This window comes from Nipponia nippon, unplaced genomic scaffold (genome assembly GCF_047370975.1).
Source record: "Nipponia nippon isolate SJK-2023a ecotype South Korea unplaced genomic scaffold, ASM4737097v1 scaffold_6, whole genome shotgun sequence".
NCBI classification, from domain to species: Eukaryota; Metazoa; Chordata; class Aves; order Pelecaniformes; family Threskiornithidae; genus Nipponia; species Nipponia nippon.
The window spans coordinates 82,143,413-82,165,577 of record NW_028262380.1 but is presented as its reverse complement, the minus strand read 5'-3'; the positions used below and the strand labels follow the sequence as shown (position 1 = coordinate 82,165,577).

The 22,165-nt window shown below is 48.5% G+C and overlaps 1 protein-coding gene across 5 annotated transcripts in view; it reads right to left on the bottom strand.

Moving 5' to 3' along the window:
* The window catches only part of SLC4A4 (solute carrier family 4 member 4), a 183,554-nt gene that overhangs the window by 44,443 nt on the left and 116,946 nt on the right, over window positions 1–22,165 (bottom strand). For all 5 annotated transcript variants that reach the window (XM_087737167.1, XM_087737168.1, XM_009463608.2 and 2 more), the window contains 5 exons: window positions 14,021–14,178; window positions 5,065–5,152; window positions 3,564–3,718; window positions 2,986–3,099; window positions 1,413–1,587 (listed from right to left, as the gene is read on the bottom strand). In XM_087737167.1, coding sequence (XP_087593293.1) covers window positions 1,413–1,587; window positions 2,986–3,099; window positions 3,564–3,718; window positions 5,065–5,152; window positions 14,021–14,178 — 690 coding nt within the window. The remainder of the gene's footprint in view (window positions 1–1,412; window positions 1,588–2,985; window positions 3,100–3,563; window positions 3,719–5,064; window positions 5,153–14,020; window positions 14,179–22,165) is intronic.

Here is a 22,165-nt window from a genome sequence, read left to right as displayed (position 1 = left end):
GCAACGGGACCGTCACTGCTTAATGGGGCAGCAGTTCTACCGTCTGTCAGACGAATGACGTCTTTCCCAACGTCCTGAAATGCAAGGTGCTTCTTTTTAAAAAAAAATTTTTTTTTTTTTTTGGTGACCCTTAAGAAACTAAACTGTCAATTTCAGTGGCAAAAAAAAATTTTGCTACTTGGTAATAAATGTTCATGGGATACAAAGGTAACAGAAAAGACTTTTGGACACAATAAAGTGATTATATGCACTGGATTTGGAACCGGGTAACATTTCCCCTTCCTCCCCCTACATGAAAGACTGCACCTTGTACGGACGCGGAGCAGACAGAAGAGGGATGCTTGCTGCTGGATCTCGCAGGCCTTTCCCTTCTCTACTTCCATTTGCTCCTATTTCTTTTTAACATTGTGCATCACGCATTTATTTGCATGACTGCTGCGGAGCTGAGTTTCGGAAGAGGTAAACTGTATTTGCACAGGGGAGAGGAAAGTCTGGCGCTCCGGCAGCTCCCGAATCTTACTCTAGCCTGTAATTTATCACAGGGAAGCGCAGAGCTCCTGATAGGTGCCCCCCTTTTCTATGTTTGGTTTAATTAAACCTACTTAAATTAATAATTCAGTCACTGTCACTACGAGCTTAATTATTGTTCGGAGATTCAACGTGGCTGCACAGAATCTATCTGAACACAACCTCCTGTGTTTTCTTCCTCTTCAAAAAGCCAAAGGGATACTAAAGTGCACTGCTAGAGCTTAATTCTGCTCCAGGCAAACGTGAAGGACCTACAGCAGTTAATACACAATCCCTTTCCTTTCGGCTTCATCTAAAACCGAGCCACCCTTTTGTCTTCACCGCTGACCCAGCCTGTCTCTGGACCTGCAATATGCTTCTCAGGATCTGATCTTCCACGATTATGAAATCGGTCTTTCTAAAGAACTCGCATTCTTCTCCCGTGTCACATCTCCTGATTTACTCGCTTCCCTATCAATCTTAGGATTTTCCTTTCACCAGAGAGGCAGGAGCCCAGGGACTGCAAGAGTCGCGCAGAGGACACAGTGCTACGCTCCGATGACATGGGAAGTCTGAATCAGACTCCGTAAATTAACTGGACTGAACGGTACAAGCGAGACACAAACACAGCGAGTAGACCAGAGGAACTTCTCTATATAGAAGGAGCAAGGACCTTCTCTGTCTCCTGGCCATCTTTCAAACACCATTTAAGGTAACTGCTAGTACAATTTTTCAAAGGCCAGCCGTCCAACAGCAGAGCAAGCAAGCCAGCCTTCGGTGGAAACACAGGATACCTCTATTCATTGTACCCAGAATTCAAGCTGTGTCGGTGGCCAAACGCCCCTCTGACCGTGGACAGCAAAAGGCAAACGACCTATTTGTTGCTTCTGAAGGCTCTTGCTAACCTGCATGTTTTCCGTAGCGTCGCCAAGCAATCCTCCAAAAGTGATAGCGTTGGTCACCGTGGCCAGGTAGATGAAAAGAATGGCTGAGAGGGCTTGAATATTTAAAGCATCGTAGAAGTCGCTGGCGAAGAACGGTGCCTTCCTCTTGATGTCTTTGATTAAGCCGCCACAGAATCTGAAAAGACAAGCAAGAGAAGACTCCTGCAAAATGTTTTACAGTGGAAGTCCCCAAGATAAGCAATCAGAAACACTGTCAGAAATGAAGTATTATCTGAAAGGAGTGAGATCATCACTCTATGGGATAGTCTTATCGCAGCTGCGACGGTCCAGGGATGCCACCGAGATAATTTTGTAAAGAAAGGAAATATCTTGAACATGCGATGCAGCTGGAAAGAGACAAATTTCAGGAACACAAGCCCTACTTCTGCTGAAAGTAGAAGTTTGCATTTCAGGAAGCTTGCCTGTTGGCTTTTTTCCCCCCAACTATATTGGTTGATGTAATAAAACCTATTAACTCCAGTCTAAATCCCTGCCTAAATTTCTCCACGTGGCAGACGCAACGGTTGGGTGAGCCAAACAATCTGATAAATGGAAAAACGCTTCAAACTGTTAACCAGAAAAAGAAGTAAAAACGCCAGTGAGCAAAATCATCTTGGAGAACAAGAGAGCTCCACTTGCAGACATATCCTTTTCGTACAATCAGAGACAAGACAGTATTTAAGTCTTACAAACGCCACGTGGCTCTGACCCTGCCAGCATGGAAAATGTTTCTGTTTTGCCCCTTGTTCCTGTGCACACAGTTCACCACCAACGCCAGGACTGTTCGGACACGCTGTACGCAGAGAGGTACGTGGCAGATCGGCATACGTTAGAATCAGGACGTATCGACTGCCTTGTACACACCAACGTCTAATTTCAGACTTTTCTCCTAGAATTTAGATGTTCTACTAGAATTTAAAAAAAAATATAGAGTGGGAGCAAGGGCACAATGCCACCACGAAAACCTGCGTGTTGACCCTGAAATGCTGAGCACCCTGTTTTACGGCCACCTGAACTGCGTTCCCACTCTAGTTGACTTACGTGGCACGCAAGTGGAGTAATAAAGCAGAGCGTAAGGCCTCGGGCTCTGTTACCTTCTGTATTTCTATCCCATAAAAGCCTTCATCCGTGCAACTCAACTACAACAGGAATGCCTGGAAAAGGGAACATCTCTGCTTTTGGCTAAAGCACTTCCAGCAATCCGAATGGAAACGGAAGCTGTAACTGCCATGTTGACATCCCTTACAGTTCGTCTCGCTTCACAGACTTTCCATCAGCAACACCTGCCTGGGCCTTCTCTCATTTTTGGGCGCCTCATTTAAGACGCTTTGCTGAGGCTGGATGTTCAGAAGCCTTCAGAGAGTCTCAAGCTGGGCACTGAAAACCCCAGGACACGTTTCGGGGTCCCAGATCAACCTATACCAACAGTACGTCGGGATGGAAAGCAGAAGGGGTGAAACGCTTCTGCAAGGGAAGTGTTGCCACCTTGCCTGGATCACGCCAGGCGTGTCACGCCGAGTGCTGCGGTACTGACCTGCCAGTCCGTTGCAGTTCTTCGCAGTCCCCGTGGCCCCCGCCGCCGTGTCCTCCATCATGAGGCGTGTCTCCATTCATCTGCAGATTTTCTCCACCGGAGTACATGTTTTTCCTAGGCAAGAAGGCAAGCCAAACTGAGGCTCGCTGCATTGCTTGGCGGCTCCACAAAACATAATCCACATGCAGTTCCTCCAAACAAGTGTTACACAGCCTCTCCTGAGGCCGTGTTGTACAAAGGAGACCAGAAGGCCGACCTGCCGGCAGCCAGAGTGGAACATAGCGTGCCGGAAAGACCAAGCAGAACCCCAAAGAGTCTGGGTAACCCCTATGTATGGTATTATACGCCTACAACATCACCTCGAAGGGTACAGAATTGCAAGAACATCCTCCTTCCAGGTGTTAAGAAAGACCTGAAAATATCTCTAGTACTTTCTACATACAGACAGATGCAGGGCACTCTGCAGTTGCTCAGTAACCCCCGTGTACCCAAAGCACCGGCTCTTCCCATCACCTTTTCAGAACGGAGGCACGCCATCCTTCATCACAGAGCTAAACCTGCCCGTCTCTCGCTATTACCTTTTATCTGAAGAAGGAAGAGACTTGGGGGGCTCTATCCTAATGGCTGGGTCCCACTCCCCCGGGGGGAGCACAATGACTTCATCCAGAAACTCATCGATGCCAGCGATCAGGTCCTGCCGGTCCTTGGCTTTATAGGCAATGTCGTGGAATACCTGCAAGGAAAAGAGAGACTCCGTGTAGAAAAGCTCTGCATTTTCTGTAGCCCAGGCTCCAGAGGCAGCTACCGAGTTTTATTCCCAAAACCCAAATTATTCATTCTCAAAAAGCTCTCAAAAGGTATCAGGACACTTGGCACAAGGGTGTGTGAACCTCAGGAAAGCCCTTTCCTTCGGTTGCTCATTTAATGACAGAGATTCTTTTCTTGCAGGCATATTTCTAATTTTTAGCAAGATATACATTTCTAACCTTTTAAAAACATGTTACTAAAGCAATTATCCATTTATTTTATCCAAAAAAAGAGTTTTCCTATAAATAACGAGTTTCAATCGTACTTTGAGAAGACACTTTTGCAAAGCCACAAAAAAGTGTCAATCCTCTTTTTAGGAAAACTCTATCAAAATATAGGTTCGTTTTCAACCCTGTGACATAGAAACGATGACAGTATTTACTCAAAAATAAGAAGCACAAATTAGTTTTACTGAACGGCCTAGTATTACTGACAAAGAGCTAATGAGAGAAGAGGGGGAAAAAGAGCATTAATGCTGAATTTTACAGAAATCTTTTGGACTACGTGGAGTGAAGGTGGATCAGCACACGTGACAGACTTCATCAGACGGTCGGTGGTAAGGAGGAGGACTTTGGGGCCATGGAAACGAGAGCATTCCTCCAAGCAGCGGAACGACAGAAAACAGAAGAGCTGAGACCGGGTGAGCAGTAACTAAGGGAACCGTACGATAGCAAAACAACACAAGGAGAAAGCAAGCGACAAACGTAACGTCAGTCAGCCCCGGACGCACAGAGCCCGAGGGACACTGGAAGAAAGAAGCCGTAAATGAATATTGAAAGCCCAGTCATCTCATAGAGGTCTATGATTCGCGAGTAATTGCTAGCTACTCATGGATAATATATAAGCACTGCCTGAATAAGAAGTGCTCCGGGATACAGTGCAACACACAACAGCATGCCCTGGGTGTAACCATTCCGGCGGTAATTGCCTGGAACGTAGCTGCGGGTTGCTGTGATCGTGCAATGCGACGCAAGGCGCACACCGCGGCAAGATTAATTCGAAGATTAATTCGCAGTCTATTTGAAAGAGCGATTGCTAGCAGGAAAATACACACGATGGACAAAAACTTCCTGTAGTCATGCTTTTATCGAAACACGAAGCCAGATGAAATAATTATGTGAACAGATGGGATTAGGAGGTGACATTTGGCTATTTCAGCTTTATGTGTATGCCCACTCCCGTCGACCATGCTGGAGGAAAGGACGTCATTATTAGCTAATGATGTCAAACCTGGGAGAACCCGTTTCACACAGGAGATGTCAAGACACCTACCTCATCTGACATCAGAGTGGCGATGGCTCGGCCAATCTCATGATAGGACTTTGCTTTGCCCTTCGGTCCCAGCAGAATGAAGAGAAATCTGCCAAAACGAACAGGTTGTTCTCATTTAGGATAGCAAAACGGATCGCTTATTGCTTCTACAGTATCGAGACAGAAATTCAACTTTAAAAATTTGTGGCCCCTGTTAGAGATCCAGAGGCTGCCAGTGGCCTCCAGCTAACTTGGGAGCAGAGCTTCCACCCCGCAGCCCATCAGGCAAGACACTACCCAGAGTTTTTCTCCCAAAAAGCCTTCGAAGTAGCCTTGAGACCACTATGGCCAAACCCTATCACAGCCCTACACAGAAGTCGCTACGATCCAGCAACCTCAACTTCAGGATGAGACGAAGGAAGGACGTTCTTCCAGCGCCCGCTATCTGGAAGCGACCTACGCACGGTGGGTGCCGCTCCAGCGCAGAGCGGTTGAGAATCCATCTCCTGTGCGCCACAGAAAGCCCATCCACCTCCATGGTGATTTATTTGATCAACTTGTATGACCTGAATTTCTGCTCCGAGTATACAATACATACCAGAGACCTGTAAGTTCACCTGATCGCTTCATAGTCACGGCTTAATTCTTAAGCAGGCAACTTGATTCCTGAGGTGTAAACCTATTCCTATGGTAGGCACCATCAGAGAGGGTGACTACATCTACAAGGTATTAGGAGTTAATTTCTTACGTGATCTCTTTGGGCAGCAACTGTAACCAAGTCACTGCTCATGAGTTTGAAAAACACCATGACACGAAACTTTTTGGAGATAGGAAATTACTGCTCTTGAGCTTTCCTGCCCTTGCTTTTGTCAGTGCTAACGTGCTATGAATCAGGACTTGCCTACGTGACAATATGTTCTAATGAGATTCCTTAATGGAAAAGGCTCTACGTGGAAAACGCATGCTTCTGCCGATAAAATTGTCTAGCAGTTGCGCCAGGATAGCAGGAACGCTGGTGAAAGGTGGCTGGGTTTTCCAACCTCTTAATTGACGCTCATTAGAAAAAGTTTGAAGTGCGGCCTCAAGGTTGGATCTTCAAAGATACCTAGGTCCTTCTGGCCTGGAATGAAAAATTAAAAAAAAAAAAAAAAAAAAGATACCACCACTCAAATAATACTTAATTCAGGAAAGACCTAAGCCTTATCTTAGCCACTCCCAGTTCCTCAACTGAGTTTTGTACGCAAGGCCGAGGTTATCAATGCTGAAATGGTAAAAGCCATTACCTCCTGTTGAAATACTCTTACTTAAAAATTGATTTCACGCTGTAGACGGGTGCCAAGCTGGCAGCTACTTACTCACGCAGCATCTACGGCCTTGGCTGCAGAAACGCAAGCTTCCTATAAATCCCCTGCTCAGATTTGTCCCAGAAAAAATGATTTGGTTCATGGCTGCGGCATGAAAATACATCTGTCTTCATGCTCGCGTCTTTGCCTTGCCAGCCGGCTTGCTAAGAAAGCCCTGTTACTTCTGTTGGCCATCTCACACAGTGGCCAACATTCGGTGGCCTGTGGGATTTCAATGGAGACCATCGTGCCGGTCCGACGGGGTCGTTTCAAGCGTTCAGCCTGAGCTGGACTAACTAATGACCTTGAGATAAAAGTCTCTCTCTCTCACACATCAACTCATCCTTGCAATTAGCAACCAAAGTAGTCACATGGCAGGAGACCAACTTCTCCATTTCACCTAATTTAGCAAAGACTGGGAATTATTGGGGCAATTTTCAGCAAACTCTGTATCAGCATGTGTTTCAAACAGAAACCCTAATATCTCCTCAAAACAACTTTAAAGCTTCCTGAATTAAGCCTTTTTCCAATTACAGCCGTACCTTTCAATCAGTAATGGAAAATAAACACATTATAACCTTTGGTAAGCTGTCTCATCTAAAACGTTTTGCATTACTTCCAGTGTGAATTTGGGTTAGCTTCCATTTCCAGTCATAGATTTCGATTGTCTCTCATAGCTAGACTGAAGAACCCTCGATAATTAAATTCCTTTAAATATCCTCCCCTATCGATCCAGTCACCCGCAGCCATCTGTCAGTTAGGCTAAGCCATTTGAGGCTTTTCTCCTCTCTGTAGTCACTTCGACGGCTCTTCTGCGAACCTTGTCTGATGTATCAGCGTCTTCCTCAGGGAAATCATCCAAGAGCTGGCAGTTTTGTCAGTGCAAATACATAGATGAAATAACCTATGGCTACTAGGGAACTTTATGTGAGCCTGCTTTCCTGAGAAAATGAAGTTAGGAGCAGTGAGTCAGGGGACAGGACTTCAGGTACGGACAAACGTGGGGAGTCTCAGGAAACGTGGAAGGATGATGGGGAGAACTGGGATTCTTGCCGTGGTGGGGGCAAAGGACATGGCACATACTTCCAGGCAACCAAGTTTCAGCGGTCCCAGCACTGACGGGATGGCCCCAGCCCTTGACCTACAGCATCACCTGGGAAAACCGGTACCCGGACCACAGCTCTTCCACCTCTGCACTCCGGCCCTGGCGGGAGAAGCTGACATGGGGCCAAGTTAAACTGCTGCAGACGACCAGATTGCTCCGGGCCATGGTGACACCCTCATCCTTATTGGTCAACCTTTACTACGTTAACTATACGTTATCTCAAAAGCTGCCGATAAAATGTGAAACACTACAGGGTTGAGCGGTGTGACACCGTCCCAGAAGTACCTCTCCCCTTACAAGCATTGTATTAAGTATTATTTTAGCTTCCTAAATCAAAATATCATGAGGTACTAAGTCAAATGTCTTGAAAGGTGTATTATATCCAAACAGTACTTTCCATTTAAAAAATCTAGAGTCCTATAAAAAAAGGGCATCAAATTAGTAGGACAGTATCCATAAATACCTATCAATTCGCATTACTGACAGGAACACGTCCTCATCGAGTTCTTCATGAGGCTTTCAAGTGTTTTTCTTCAGGTTCACAGGGAGGTGACTAAGCCATACACGCCTAGGTCATGTCCTCTGCTCTCCTCCCACCTCCTGGAACTTACCCCGTGTTTCACAAGTTATTATAAAACAACATTAAAGACAAACTGTTCCTCAGCCACCTCTTTTAAAACTCTAGGATGCAAATTACCCAAGGATATTAATTTAAAAAAAAAAAAAAAAAAAGCTTCATAACTTCAGAAGTTGCTGCTTGGCAGTCTCCTGATGTTCCAGGGGAACGAGACTTTTTCATAACCATCTTCTGAAATAATTACGTCAGCTGGCTCTCTTCCAATGCAGGAGTTCCTGAATACTGTTGCATGTACTAAAAAGCTCATGAAAACAAGCAGTTTGTGACACTTTCTAAATTCTTTGTCCTGACTGATTCTGCTCAGAATTGCCTTCAGCATGTAGAACAAGACCTTTTCAAGGGCCGAATATTACAAACACAAAAACACGAATGCATTTTAGTGGTTTGGACTAGATTATGTTTGCATGCATTTAATATCGTTCAGTTATGAATACTTCCACCTAAGCAAGCCCTCCCTTCTGGTTGTGACATACTCCTCCTCTCCATCTGCCAAGAGGAGAGCCAGCACAGAATTCCTCTCTGCCGCACACAACGCACGCCGAGCCAGCAAATGTCCGTTTCTGATACTGAACGTTGCTAAGGATGCTTCAACGCGGAGAATGTGAGGTTTCACCTCGTATCACTGAACAAAATCCAGTGTTTCTCCCGAATGCTCTGGGCACCAGCTGATGGACAGGGCTGATGGCCCTCACACCCAGGATACCTGCTCTTGAACTTTGTATGGCAGCACGGTCAAAGCCTCAAAATCCTTTACTTCTAAGCTGATAATGAGCCAGAAACGCAATCATTCGTTATTCTGTTTTACCTAAAGCACTATTCCTCCCGTCGTTTTTGCACGCTTTACCCTTCTGGAGCAGATGATGACCGCTGACCATGTATGATTCACCTGTTAATCGTATAGACTATGCCACCAAACCCAACAAGACTAAATTCATTCTCGCAGATGAGTAATTCCAATTCAAAACGGACAAACGTGCCCTGGCCAATGCATTATAAACCCAGCCAATGCACCTAGAAGATCTAAACGTAGCACCACAGCAATACTGTGTACAAGGCCAGTACCCTGGGGTTACGGACCTAACAACCTACTATGAGCCAACACGACTCTCCTGGACCTTGGCAGGAGGCGACACCAGAGACTGCGGGGCAGAATTTCAATCTAGATGGCCCAAGGAGGCAACAAGGCTTTACGTGCTGTGCTTCTGAGAAGTTCAGCTAGAAATCTCTGTGAAATCCCATGAAGAGCACACTTAGGGGGCGGGGAGTGAATACAACACAGCCGGGCTCCAAAGTCAGTGCAGCACTAATGTTTTGCCATCCGTTTGGGACATCCTGCAAGAAATCTGTCATGTCCATGACTATCAAAGTTCCCATACGGGCTAAGGGTCGTGGTGAAAACTGTCCCAGGACCAAGCCTCACCATGGTCTTTTTGCAAGCTGACCATCAGTGCAGGAGACAAGGCTGTCCTGTGTCCCATCCTCTCCCCCTGCCCCCGAAATAAAATAAAAAAAAAACAAACAAAAAAAAAGAGGAAGAGCAACTAAAACAAGATTCAAGTTCAGCCTGCTTGTCCATGCCTATCTCTCAAATCTGGAGCAAGCAAGGGCAGCAGCTCCATCAGGGTTAAAGGCACCTACACAAAGGAAACTCGGCAAGGTCCTGGAGAAAATGTTTTTGTTTTCGAGAGGGTTGGGGGGAAGCAGTCCCTCTGTAGTTGGACATCATCTGAGATGCCTGCAAGGCACCCAGCATTCCCAACGGAGATGCGCCGATGGGCTCGAGGGCTGAAAGAACAACCTCTTGATGCACTTTTCCAGCAGAATCCGTGCCTTGGAGCACTGATGAAAGGAGCACAACTTGAGACTGCAGGAACGAAAGGAGATGGTGAAGCGTTCGGTCTGTCTTCTGTTTCAGACAGGTGATCCTTCAAGTTTTGGGCAACGTACCAACATCGCAGGCTTCTCACATAGCGTCCAACACATCAACGCAGACAGACAAAAGCAGTCCTCTGCTGCCAGAGCTCTGATTTCCCAGAGCAAGTCCTTCTGCTGGAAAGGCTGCTAAAGGACTCAGCCCTGAAAACCATTTCGATGCTGTAATTAATGAACAGGATACCCGTTTCATCCTCACCGACGACGACGAAAAGATGCCTTTGCAGTTAAAAGCTGAAGTTAGGAGGCAAGGGAGAAGAATCTGACTCCTGGTTCTGCCACATGCTTCCTAAGTGACCTTTGGGCAAGTTACTTCATTTGAGACTTGCAGACACAGGCAATTTCCCAGCACTACATATTAGACTGTGCAAGCCTGTACAGCTTATCTCCAAAAAAATCTTCTCCTTGCTCATTCTTCATCTTTTTTCTCCATCAACATTATATTAATGCAGCAGACCTGGATACATAATTGCACATTTCTTTTATGAAAATAAAAAGCTACACCTACTGCACTGTCCGGAGGAGAAGCAGCCGTACCCAAGCCACGGTGCAAGCACAGCAGCTGAGCCCTTGCCAAAACGAGGAGTTGACAGCACTGCGGAATTACGTTCAATGCGAGAAAACCAAGGTCCTTAAAGGTTTTTTCAACCTGATCGGTAAAAAAGAAAACTCAACGCAGTGAAAGGCTGGGATCTCTCTTTATCCATTTCAGAGCCCTGATTTTTATTACTAGGGCTGTATGAAAACACCCTGCCGAGAAACTTTTCCTGGAGAGTTCATCGGATCTTGCTGATTTCTTTTAAGTAAAGATTTACTTTTAAGTAAAGGAAATACTTAAAATACTTAGCAAGGAAGCGTGAAGGAAAAAAAATATACAGAAAATTTATGTATCCAAGGCAGAGTCATTTCTACACAGGAAATCTTATTTCTACAAAGCGTCCAAAATTTTCTAACTCACAAGAAAAATCCAAGCCAAAGAATGTGTGGAGGAAGAAAAAAAACAAACCAGAAGTAACCAACCCATTTAACTGGAAGTCTACATGTTGAATACCACCTACCTTATGCACACAATAATCCCTTTTCTTTCTTTTAGGTCAACATGAATAAACCAAAACAGGGCAGGGACTAGAGATATCACGAGCCTTTCACCTCCGCGGGGCTTGGCGTCATATTTGCTTCTACATCGCAAGATTGTGGCGACGTCCTCCACGTCCGGCTGACGGCTGCAGCCGACAGACCGATTCTCAGCTCGTCTACGAAAGCGACGGCTGCCCGCTCCCTGCAAACCCTGCCTGGTGAGCGCTTTGAGAAGCAAAACCTCAGGGTGGCTTTCCCCATCCCTCTGCCACCGACCCAACAAGCCCTGCGACCATCCCCTCCTTAGGGCAAGGCGCCTTGCTGGCTCCTGGGATGCATTCGGTGCGTCTGTAGTTGCTGAAGAGCACGAGGTTTTGACCCAACGCAGCGCACCCGGATCGCTGTGCAAAGGCACCTCCAGCAGTGCACGTGGCCGCGGGAACAGACGGCCACGCGAAGGCCACCTCCCCTCTGCGTTACAGACCAGCCTGCCCGCAGCCCCGTGCTGGCTATGTATTTTTGTATATGTATATGTACGTGTATTTACGTATACATTGCTGGGTGCGTAGCCCCCTGCCTGCCCCACGTAAAAACAACCTGCTGCTTTCTAAGGAGAGAGGCGGATGCAGGCCACGCCATAATTCCTCGATAGACCTGGGTCGCCGTCCTCCTGCAGCAACCCACAGCACTGAAACGTTAGCTCAGGTTTATTGAGAAACCCCAGGTGGCTTTGCACTGCCTAGCTTTGATGGCGCGGTTTTGACGATTTTACCAGGAACTCAATAATTTAACAAAATAAAAGGAGAAGCCCCGAGGGAGAGAAGGGAGGGCACCCAAAGGCTCCAGCTGCAGCATCTTGCGGAGCCTGCGGGCTGTTAAGCGCACGTCCCCAGCGGGAACGCCCACCGCGCGAGACGGCCGAGACTGGGCGCTGACCGAGGAGACGCTCCATCGTAGCTCGTCTGGGCCCTGATGGGATTGCCTTGATTGAATTTCACAGGATGCAGCTATAGCAAATGGCTCTTCATCACTCACAAAAGCCATCTAATGAGCCTCCCTGCTTTGATTAGGGCTAGCATTTGGTTTGGAGGACAGCAAATGGATAATACTATTTCCTGGAAAAAACGCTGGCGTGGAAGGACATATTGTCTTGATTAATGCTATTGAGTAATGAGGTCGTTCAGCAATCCTAGATCTAACTTCCTGGCTCCTGCTACCAAAACAAACAATACTTCATTTTACATCTGCTGAAAAGCATTCGGGGATGTGTTTATAAAAAAATGAGTAAGAAGGATTAGACTTCGAAGCTGAAATACTTAAGTATACAGAGCCCAGCAACGCTGAGGAATGAAGAATAACCTTTTCTACCACGAAGCCCCTTTTATCTCCCCCTACTCCTACCAGAACACCCAGCGTGTGCGAGCAGTTGTTGACGTGGTTATTGTAAGGAGCCACTTCATCAAACTCCCAGAAATACAAGCACAGCTGCATTACCAGTAGGCAATTAAAGAAACAGCAGAACTACATCACCTTTTCCCTTCGTTTTGTACGTGGAAATAAGGTACAGGTTATAACAGCCACGTAACCTCCATTCCGTACAACGGCTGTGATTCCTTCCAGTATCAGTAACGCACTAGCCACGCGCTTTTGTCGTGGTACTACGTCTCTTCTCACAAAATATTACTCGGTATAGCCTCAGACCCTCTCAGCGTTAGTCAAATCGCAGCTTTCTCTCTGCACTGAAAGCCCGTGCAACCCTTCCCATAGCGCATTTGCACAGTAGCGATGCGAAAGGTGCAACGCGAACTCCGTAACTACAGGCAAAGCGCGAAGGAAACCCTTTGTCAGCTGACGCCAGAAGCACGGCAGCGCCGAGGGAGACGGCGCCGCCCAGGCGGGCGCGCGGCTGAAAGGGGATGCTGCAAACCAGCCGCGGGCCGTCCGCCTCCAGCCGCTCGCGTCCCTCTCGCTCAAACTCCGCTGCGCTCCCTCCTTCGTGCACTTCCTCACCTTTTAATACCCATCATTTTTACCGTTCTTACCTCGGCGGGGTGTTTGGGTCTACATGGAGCAAAGACACACCGCATACAGATGTTCTGGATGTCTATGCTGATAATTTTTCTCTACTATGTCACACGATAAACAATATGCAATTGTGTAACGGAGGGTAACATCGCTACGGGTTCAAACAGGACTTTAGCTTTGCTATTCTGGTAGATGTACACACTCGCTGTACAGACGGTTATGCGTATTCAAGCAGTGAATTCAAATATTTAAGAACGTAAGACAGATCCGTATTTGTGAGCCTCAGATTAATTTGCAACATGAGTCTCAATAAATAAAGTATTTATATGACATTTGTCTCTGAACCATTGTGCGTTACAAAGCAGCATACAGTGCGACCACCCCGACAGAATTGTACGTCCCGTTTTACCCAACTTTGGTTTTTTTGCCCCAGCAGGGCCAGAACTGCACCCTCCATCGAATGAGAGTTTTTAAGAGGAAAAATATGTACTGCAAAAACATGCAGAGGGCACCGGAGCTATGTACAGTGTGTGCTGGGAGGATCATAAGGGGCAGGAAAAAAGCCCCAGTAGTTAAAGTTCCCACTGATAATGACCTTTACTGCTAAGTTGGTTTTAGTGTGTTGGTGTAGTGTTTGTGCATTTTACAGCTTGTATCTTATAACCAGATTCAGGATCTGACAATTATGAGGCAGCTACAGTGAGTTTTGTTACTTTACACCAATAATCCTGACCGTTATACACGTCACACGATGGAAAGCAACGGAGAATGTCTTCTTCTGGCCGGGGGTTTTTGATTTAAAAGGTGGAAACGCAGTTTCCAAATCCTGTCCTCTGCCTGGGGGCTGAATTCTCTTACCGGGTAGGTACGGGGACTTCAGTCAGAGCACCCAGCATGACCGCCTGCTGCAGCCGGACGAAGGCAATGAAAGGACTCTCCAGAAAGTCTACCTCCCCCACCAGCACGTTGGAGGCCTCGGCATCACGAGGCAGTTTCTTCATGAATTTATTCTTCAGCTGCATCAGTGAAAGAGGAAAGAAAATAAAATTAAGTGTCGTTAGGCATGCAAACAGGAATGTGCAATAAAATTTACCCAGTTTTCACCCACGTTCCTCAGAAGATATCTTTGGCCAATATGTACCATCCCCACAGAGTCTACGGAGACACAAATGCTAAGAAGATCAGCCCCAGAAGAGCAACGCTGATATCGGTGCTCGGAGCCAAGAAGATGCTGAGAAGATTATGCCTCTTGGGGCTGCTGTTTCTGCTTACAGACCTGAGACGGTAATATTTGGGAGAAATATGGGAGAAAAAGGTGTGCAGCACTGAAGAGGACGAGAGGATCTGGGCAGGGTTTCAGGAAGAAGCCCTGCACCACCTCGCTGCCTGGCCGTCCGCACGACAGCGAAAGGCAGGCACTTTTGACAAGGGACAGTGCAACTCCCTGTTCTGCGGTCGCTGCTGCAGGAACGACTGGCCTGAGGAAAACTAACCCTGAAGGACGGACGCCAGGAGCTGGGCACCTGCATTTCGCTGAGTACAAGTCTTTTCAAGCTCCAAGGGAAAGACTAAGCTCAGCGCAGGCTTTTAGGAGCACGTTTCCTACGCCTGTGGTTTCTGCCTTAATCTAAAATTTGCTTGAGGTTGTCCGAAGCCGTTGCTCCCATTGCCTGTGCAGGCCAGCACGGGAGGAGTCACTGGGCAAAAGCAGCAGGCGTGCTGGTTTTGAAACTACACTAACGTCTCAGTAACTGTCTAGGTGAGAGACCGGCTTCGTTACTGCTTCCCACCATCACCGCCTGAGCCCTCAGCCCTCCCGCAGGCTGCTGCCCCCTGAGCACCGAGCAGGGAACGGCCGAAGGGGAACAGAGGAACGTGTGCCATCATTAGAGACCTTCTGTCCAGGAGAAACCCCCTTCTCAGTCCCTCTACAGAACGATGCCGGATGGCTCCTACATCCCTCACCTCCCAAAAATGTGAAGGAAGGGAAAGCCTTGGGAAGAAGCAAAGCGAGAAGGGGCATCCATGAAGAAGAGAGAGATCAGAGAGGGTTTCTGAGGAAAATAAAAGCACCGGACCTGGACGGAGAAGCCAAGGTGGGAGCCGGGGAGATGAGGAAGAGGGTGGTTGTGAGCGGCACAGCCGGCCTCTGCATGGGTCCTGAGCCAGGACGGGTTGGGTGGCGCAGGGAAGCCCCTCCAGACGCTCGCGGTGGGGCTCTGCCTTAACTGTTCCCCTCCTGACCAGGCTCCTCACACTCTGCTAGCCCAGGTATGGATACCAAGCAAGGGGTGCGTGTGTGTACATATATATACCTCTCTCTCTCTCTATATATCTGTACCTCAACCTCAACTGCTCCTTTGAAGTACAATCGTATCCACCCTTAATGAATTTCTGTAATTTGTACAGCAGCAACTCAACTACGCATGCAGAAGTCGAGGGTAAGAGCACTTTTTACAAAAGGATCAGTAAGCAGGCAGGCAGCAGTAATGGCCTGTCTTCATCCTTCACTCTGACAGCACACAGAAACTCCCTCTTCCGTCCCAGCCACGTAACTGAAACGCATGTAAAACCCCGCCACCGAAAGGCAGCTACCGAGGTTGCTAGTCACCGTGTAGCTAAAAGGCCTCCCGTGTTTCCACCATCAATTAAACATCCATTGCTCTATAATCAAGTTACCGCAGCTGATGTTTTACCCTGCCACAGCAACTCCTAACTTGATCCCAACTCTGCCCTCTATCCCCTAATACCCTTCCGTCCGAGAGAAATTTTAAGACCCTCACACAGAAATGTAAGTAAATGAGCTGCTACCACCTGGAGTACATACCTATCTACCATTCTGCCCGATCTGCTGAAAAACCAGTGTGGCCCAGGGGCAAAGAAATCCACTTGGGCAGAGCTACCCAAAATCCACAGCAGCTTGCAACACACTCTGGCTCCACGAGCTCTCAGAAGCCCCAAAGCGCACACTGACTGATGGCTGTCATATTTATGAACTAGAATACCTTAAATGCACCAGAAAAGAAAAAGCGTATGGTAATTCCCCAACAGCATCTTTGTAACTTTAAATTGATGCTGGCAATTGTTCACCACTTGGTAACGGATCCCTTGGAAGAACGAGCAAATGACAAAATGCTCGGACGCACGAGTTTTAGGGACACGCTCAGCAAAACCCGTCAAGGAAATCTGGCACTCGTTAACGGAGAGCTTCCTCCAACACCGTTACACCGCAACTGCACAGTGCTGCAGCCAACGCAGCGTCGCCTACGGCAGCCTGGAAACCAGGCTGTGCGCTGGATCTAGAGACGCCTACCCCCGGCTCCTGCATCGGGACACGCACCGAGCCGTCTTCCGACTTGGCGGGGGAGAGCGCACGGAGCAAGGCATTCTGCTCCCGCACCTCGGCTCTTTCTGAGGGCCGTCTGCTCGCTGCGCAAGCGACGGGAAAGCCTCAGGTCTGGGAGCAGCACCGGGCGAGCCGACCTAAGGTGAATCCACCAGCATGGGACTTCAGTCACGATATAAGCAGCGCTTCTAGAAACGCGGCAAAGCATCTGCTGTGTTATTGAACGGCGGGGCTCCAAACTGCAGGAAAGCGAGCTTAGAACACGACCTATAAAGCTGTATTTATCCATTTCCAGCAACCCTGCCCGCGGCATCCAAATGGTATCCGAGGTCCAATTCTGCGCTCATCACCATTAAACCAGAAGGCCAGAAGAAATCTACTGACCAGCATCGTTCTCATCAGCCAGCTGCCAGGGTTACTCTCATTTATAGGTCTTCCCCCAAAGTGTAGCTATAGCTTCACGCTAAGAATAGTTCCTTAGAGTCTGAAGGTTATTTTTCTTATCTCTGCACCTATGTACTGTAACAGTACCACAGCGGACGCGAGCAGACCCACAGGGCTTTGCAGCATGCATCATCTAGCTGACAAAATATTCAATAAGTCTAACTCTGGAGCGATGTCAGCAATATGTGATTTGATAACGGGAAAACACTGCTGCAGCAGGAGCTGAGTTTTAAAAACCAGCCTCTCCTGACTCTTCTCTGGTATCCTCCTGGCACTTGAAATCTCTTTAGCCTGGCAGAGGATTGCCTTTCTGCTAGGTTATTAAATTAGCTCAAGGAGGCCTGCTGCACGGCAGGGTGATCTGAGCAGCGCTGCTCTTACCCCGGCCTTCCCCGTAGCACCAGCAAAGCTCCTGCAGCCTCGCTGGGGGCACCAGTGACCCCATCTTACACGCACCCCCTGCCTGGCTTAGCACCCGCAGCCGGGGGGGGGGGGGCGGCGGATTTCCGAGCGTCCTCGGATCCCAGACGGCTTTGTTTTCAGCTTCGGCGGCGGCAGAATGAATTTGAAGCTGAAAGCTTTTGAAAAATCCTGCCCTTCGTTGGTTCCCACCCGCCTCCCCTCGCCCTGGGTGATCTCTGGAGATGCTCTGTGTTTGTCTGGCCGAGGCTGAATGGCGAGGGCGGATGTCCTGCCAGAAGCACCGACGGGGGGGGGCACTCCACGCGGCTACGAATCCCTAACCAGCTTCGCCAGGCGGCTCCAGGAAGGAGGAAAATGGAAAAAGTCCCATGAAAAGGCATGAATCATTGATCCAGCAGGAAGAAAACGGCTGGAACACTTCTGCACACTTCAGTCGGGATTACCACCAGAGAAAATATTAAATAAGCATCAAGGAGCTCTGTGGAGGAAGCCTGGAAAAGTGCTACCAGTTCTTCCATGAATGGTGTTTCGGAGGAAACTGGAGATAAAAAAAATAACGGGAAGGCAGCAAATCCACAATAACCATTCAACTTTGCTGAACAGGCCGGTCGTGCGCTTACGCGTGTTGCTGAGCAAGCACGGTGCTGGCCCAAACCCGGGTGCCTTTCTGAACCAGAACCGAGGAGCAGGATCTCCAGTCCCGAGGCCGAGGGGACCGGCCCCTTCAGCCTGCCCTCTGCCCAGCACATCAAAACAGCACGACTAATGGTGAACAGCTCGCGTTAGAGTGGGTTTTTTGCTCCAAATGCGTTTTGCAGCACCACTTTCATAAATCATTTATCAGAGAGGTGACGGGAAGGGTGCCGTCAGCACTTACAATCCATTTTGAACCATTCCCTGAAGGAGCCTGAGGAAGTTTCGAGTCCTCAGCAGCACCCAAAGGCAGGGAGGGAGGGAGCCTGCGCAGCTGGACCGCTCTATTCACCTTCCCTGCACTCTGCTAAATTGAGCACCGTTCCAACCCGACCCCTAATGTTATGTTAAAGGCCACAGATCTCCAACGCTGCACTTGCAAAAAGGCACGGCAACCTGAAAATCACAATTTCCCTCAATGTATTTTAACACCGCTGTTATCACCAGCATCCCTTCAGATTTATCGGAAACGAAAGCAATTCCTAATTACACAGGGCTTTTACTGCATCTGTTCGTTCGCTCTCAGGCACGTTACTGGGCCGTAGCCCTGCCTGCCCGGCCCTCTCACCGCCGCAGTTTCCAGCCCGAAATGCACGTCTAAAGGGAAGGCACGAGGCCAGCTCGCAGGCCCGGGAAGCGAGAAGGAGCAACCACAGTCACCAGGTTAGTTATGTGCCCCTGGACCTCCTGGTGAGATATTAAAGAACAATTTAAGGGACCAAATCAGAGTTATTTTCCTAAATCGCTCAGCATCAAATACTTTCTAAAGGATGGAAAGCGTCTTCCTTTCTTTTGGGAGCACCGAGCGCAACCACGAGCACAGCTGCCCACCAACCAAGAGCAGGAGGAGATGAAAAGCAGCGCTCGGCTGAACGAATGCATGGCTCCTGCCTCTGACCCCTGGCACGTTCTGCTAAGTCGTCCGCAGGCTTGTCCAAGGCAGGAGAACACCCAAGGCAAGTGGAAACTCCATTAAATGAGTCATTAGCTGAAGCATCAGAAACACAAAGCCAACCAAAAACCCATGATACAGCACTAAAATTGTAACTAGAGAAGCCCTTTGGCTAGTCGCGTTACGGTAACGACGCTGCAGTCTCTGCAGGACAGCCTGCAAGGAGCATGTAGGCACTCATCACTTCGGAAGAATCTATTTGCCCTTAGGCGTCACAGTCGTATTTGATCGCCCCTAGCCTGAGGAAGCGTTACCAACCAAAAACCTCCAGCCGTGTGAGCTGGAGCTCAGGTAAAACACACCATCTGCTCGGGAACGGCCTCCTTGGCAATCGAGGTTGCAAGCCTACGAAAGCTTGAAGTCAATTGCTCTTTGGGGACGGAGCCCTGCAGCGTGCCATACGGCATCAGCAGCTACCTCTGCCTCGGCACAGGACCCCTGCGGGCGCTGAGCGCCGTGATCGAGGCCTGTTGGCTTTGGCTACTCACCCGACTGGCGCTGCGTGGATTTCAGCGCCAGCCGCACGGGGAGAGTAGCCCCGATGAATCGAGATGGGACGCAGCTAGTCCATTCACATGCCATCTTACACCACCTATTTTACACAACGTAAAGCTTTTGCAGCTACGCCCTGTTTGAAAAATCAGCCCTAAGTGAAAAGGAGGGCTGGGACAAAAGAAAACCTGGTAGCGCAGTGCGAGGCTGTGACTCGTTTGAGCTTTTCTGCTGTGGGCAGAGCAGCTGCCTTTATGGGGTATCACCACTGTCCTCACCTGGTAGCGCCTGCCGAGTTTGCAGCAGGGAAGCCCCCGCACGCTTACGGCAAAAGGAAAAATAAAAGAAAAATGTTATTCAGGTCTAATGCCATTACATAGATACAGCAGATAACTAATAATCCTTACAAATAACAATATTAATAAAACAAAACCAGAATGAAAGGGCCATCCACTGACTTCACCTAAGGAAGCTATGAACAGATCTAACTTCATAACCCGCCCTCCTCCGGCCAGGCAGGACCTGAAGCGCACGCCTGAATTCCCCGTCCCCTTAGCAGCATTTTGTTGCTATTGCCAGTGGAACCGGGCGACCAAAGCAAACACCACCGGCATGAGAAATGGAGAATGCCATCTATCTGGCAAATATCAAAAATACAGCTTCCAGGCTTTTGCTTAAAAGCCGAGGAAGGCAGCTTTTGGCAGTCCCGCTCTGGGAAAACAAAGCTACGAGGGCTGTCCCATCCAGTGGGGAAAATGTTCCACTCCTCCTCTTCTTCTTTCTGCCCTTCATCATTTTACTGATCTCCCTCCTCTTCCCCAAGCCACGCTTTTTCAAGCTGAAGACCCCTAGACTATATGTAGCGTCTCCAACAGAGAGTCCACTCCAACCTGCTTGTTTTCACTCTACACATCCCGTTTCCAAGTTGACTACCTTCGACAACCTCCAGCACCGCGCTATTAAAAAAGGCCAGTGCTTGATGTGGGGACGACAAGCAGGGGAGGAACCCCTGTGAAGGTTTGGGTATGATTTGGCTGCAGGCTCCAGCTCCTGCTTAGCTCACGGGGCGGCAAAACTCAAACCCACGAAATGCAGCTCTTCCCCCCCGCAAAGTACGGCACAACCTGAGCATTCAAGATAAACCCTGATCATACAGATTACCATCAGGAGCCTAGCTGCACACGCGGTGCTTTGTGTAACTCAAGGAAGGTTTAACGGTCCCTGATCACAGGGAAAAGGGATCCAGTTCCCCAAATTCCTGTTACACCAAAGCCAAGCGCAACATGGGGGATCTTCCAGCCTGGCGGGCAGCACCAGGCTGCCCCAGCGCACGATCCGCAGGTACGGCGAGCGGGGAGAAGCGGTGAGGGCTGCATTATTTAACAGAGGCCATTGAAAAAGTCCCTCTGTCTTCTGCCTGCTCTGCGTAGGGGTACGCGGGCTCACCTCGTCACACCACCGTACTTCATCACGGGCTTCCCACGCTTGAGCGCAGACACACAGAGCTCTTGTACTTCAGAAAGGTTAATTCCCCCAGGAATTTGAATCTGCCTCTGTCTCTCTGTTTTTCTGTATCTGCTCACATATACGTTTCAGATTACCTTCCCATAAATTATCCCATGAACGCTCACCTCAAGGGATAGACCTTCAACGCTCCGTGTTTTGTCTACGCACAGAACCCCCTTACCCAGGAATGCTTTAGAGGTGGGCTGCCGATACACTGCGGGGAGAAACGATGCAAGCAAAACTGCCCTCTGAATCAAGAAAAAAGGCCAAAGTAAATGAAATTCCGGTTAACTAAACTTCCTAAAAACTCCTCCTTTCCTTCAGAAAGGTGGCAGTGATCTGTGCTGGAAGACAGTCATTTTCATTTGAGCTCCGTGGAGCGAAAGTAGGTCATCCAGGCCGACAGACCTAAAAACTAGGAACGTCTGCTTCTGACTGCGGAGACAAGGAGAGCTTCAAACAGGAAAAGCAGGGAGTCGCTCCCACCATTCATCACCGGACGTCATTCCGCACAGTGGGATCCCACTGCGCCCTCCCTGTCCATCAGTCCCCCAGGAGAGGCGGGAGGCTTTCTCTCACCGAGGCCCGTTTCTTTTTTAACTTTAGAGCTGGCTTTGGCACAGATTCCCTGTTGATATGGAAACACCAGTTTGAATAAACACTGCACACACCACAACAAATAAGAAGGGTTTTGTGCCTCTCTCTGACTGACCATATTCATTCAGAGCCGGTTTTTGTCCCACATACAAGTGGAGATAACGCCAGGTCAGTAAACTCCCCTTATATCAACATATATTCATTTTCTATATGCTATTGCATCAGCTCAGTAACAACAGGTCCCTGACCAAACACATTTTATTTAAATGTCCCCTTTATTTTACATCTTGGGCATTAAAGAAGCCCTAGCGATTCAGCCGCTCGGACATTTTAACAAAGCACGACGGAAGCACTTCTCACGGGAGGAGGGCCAGAAGTGGCAACAGCAGCGGGAGCTTCCCCAGCTTCCTATGGTGCCTGCTTTTTCTAGACCCATCTCTTCTGTGGACCAGAGTAGGGAAAACCACGAGGTTGCCTGTTTTCACGGCTCAAGAAACCTTCATTAGGCCCTTCGGTTTGGTGCTCAACATGGTGTCAGAGAAAAACTTGA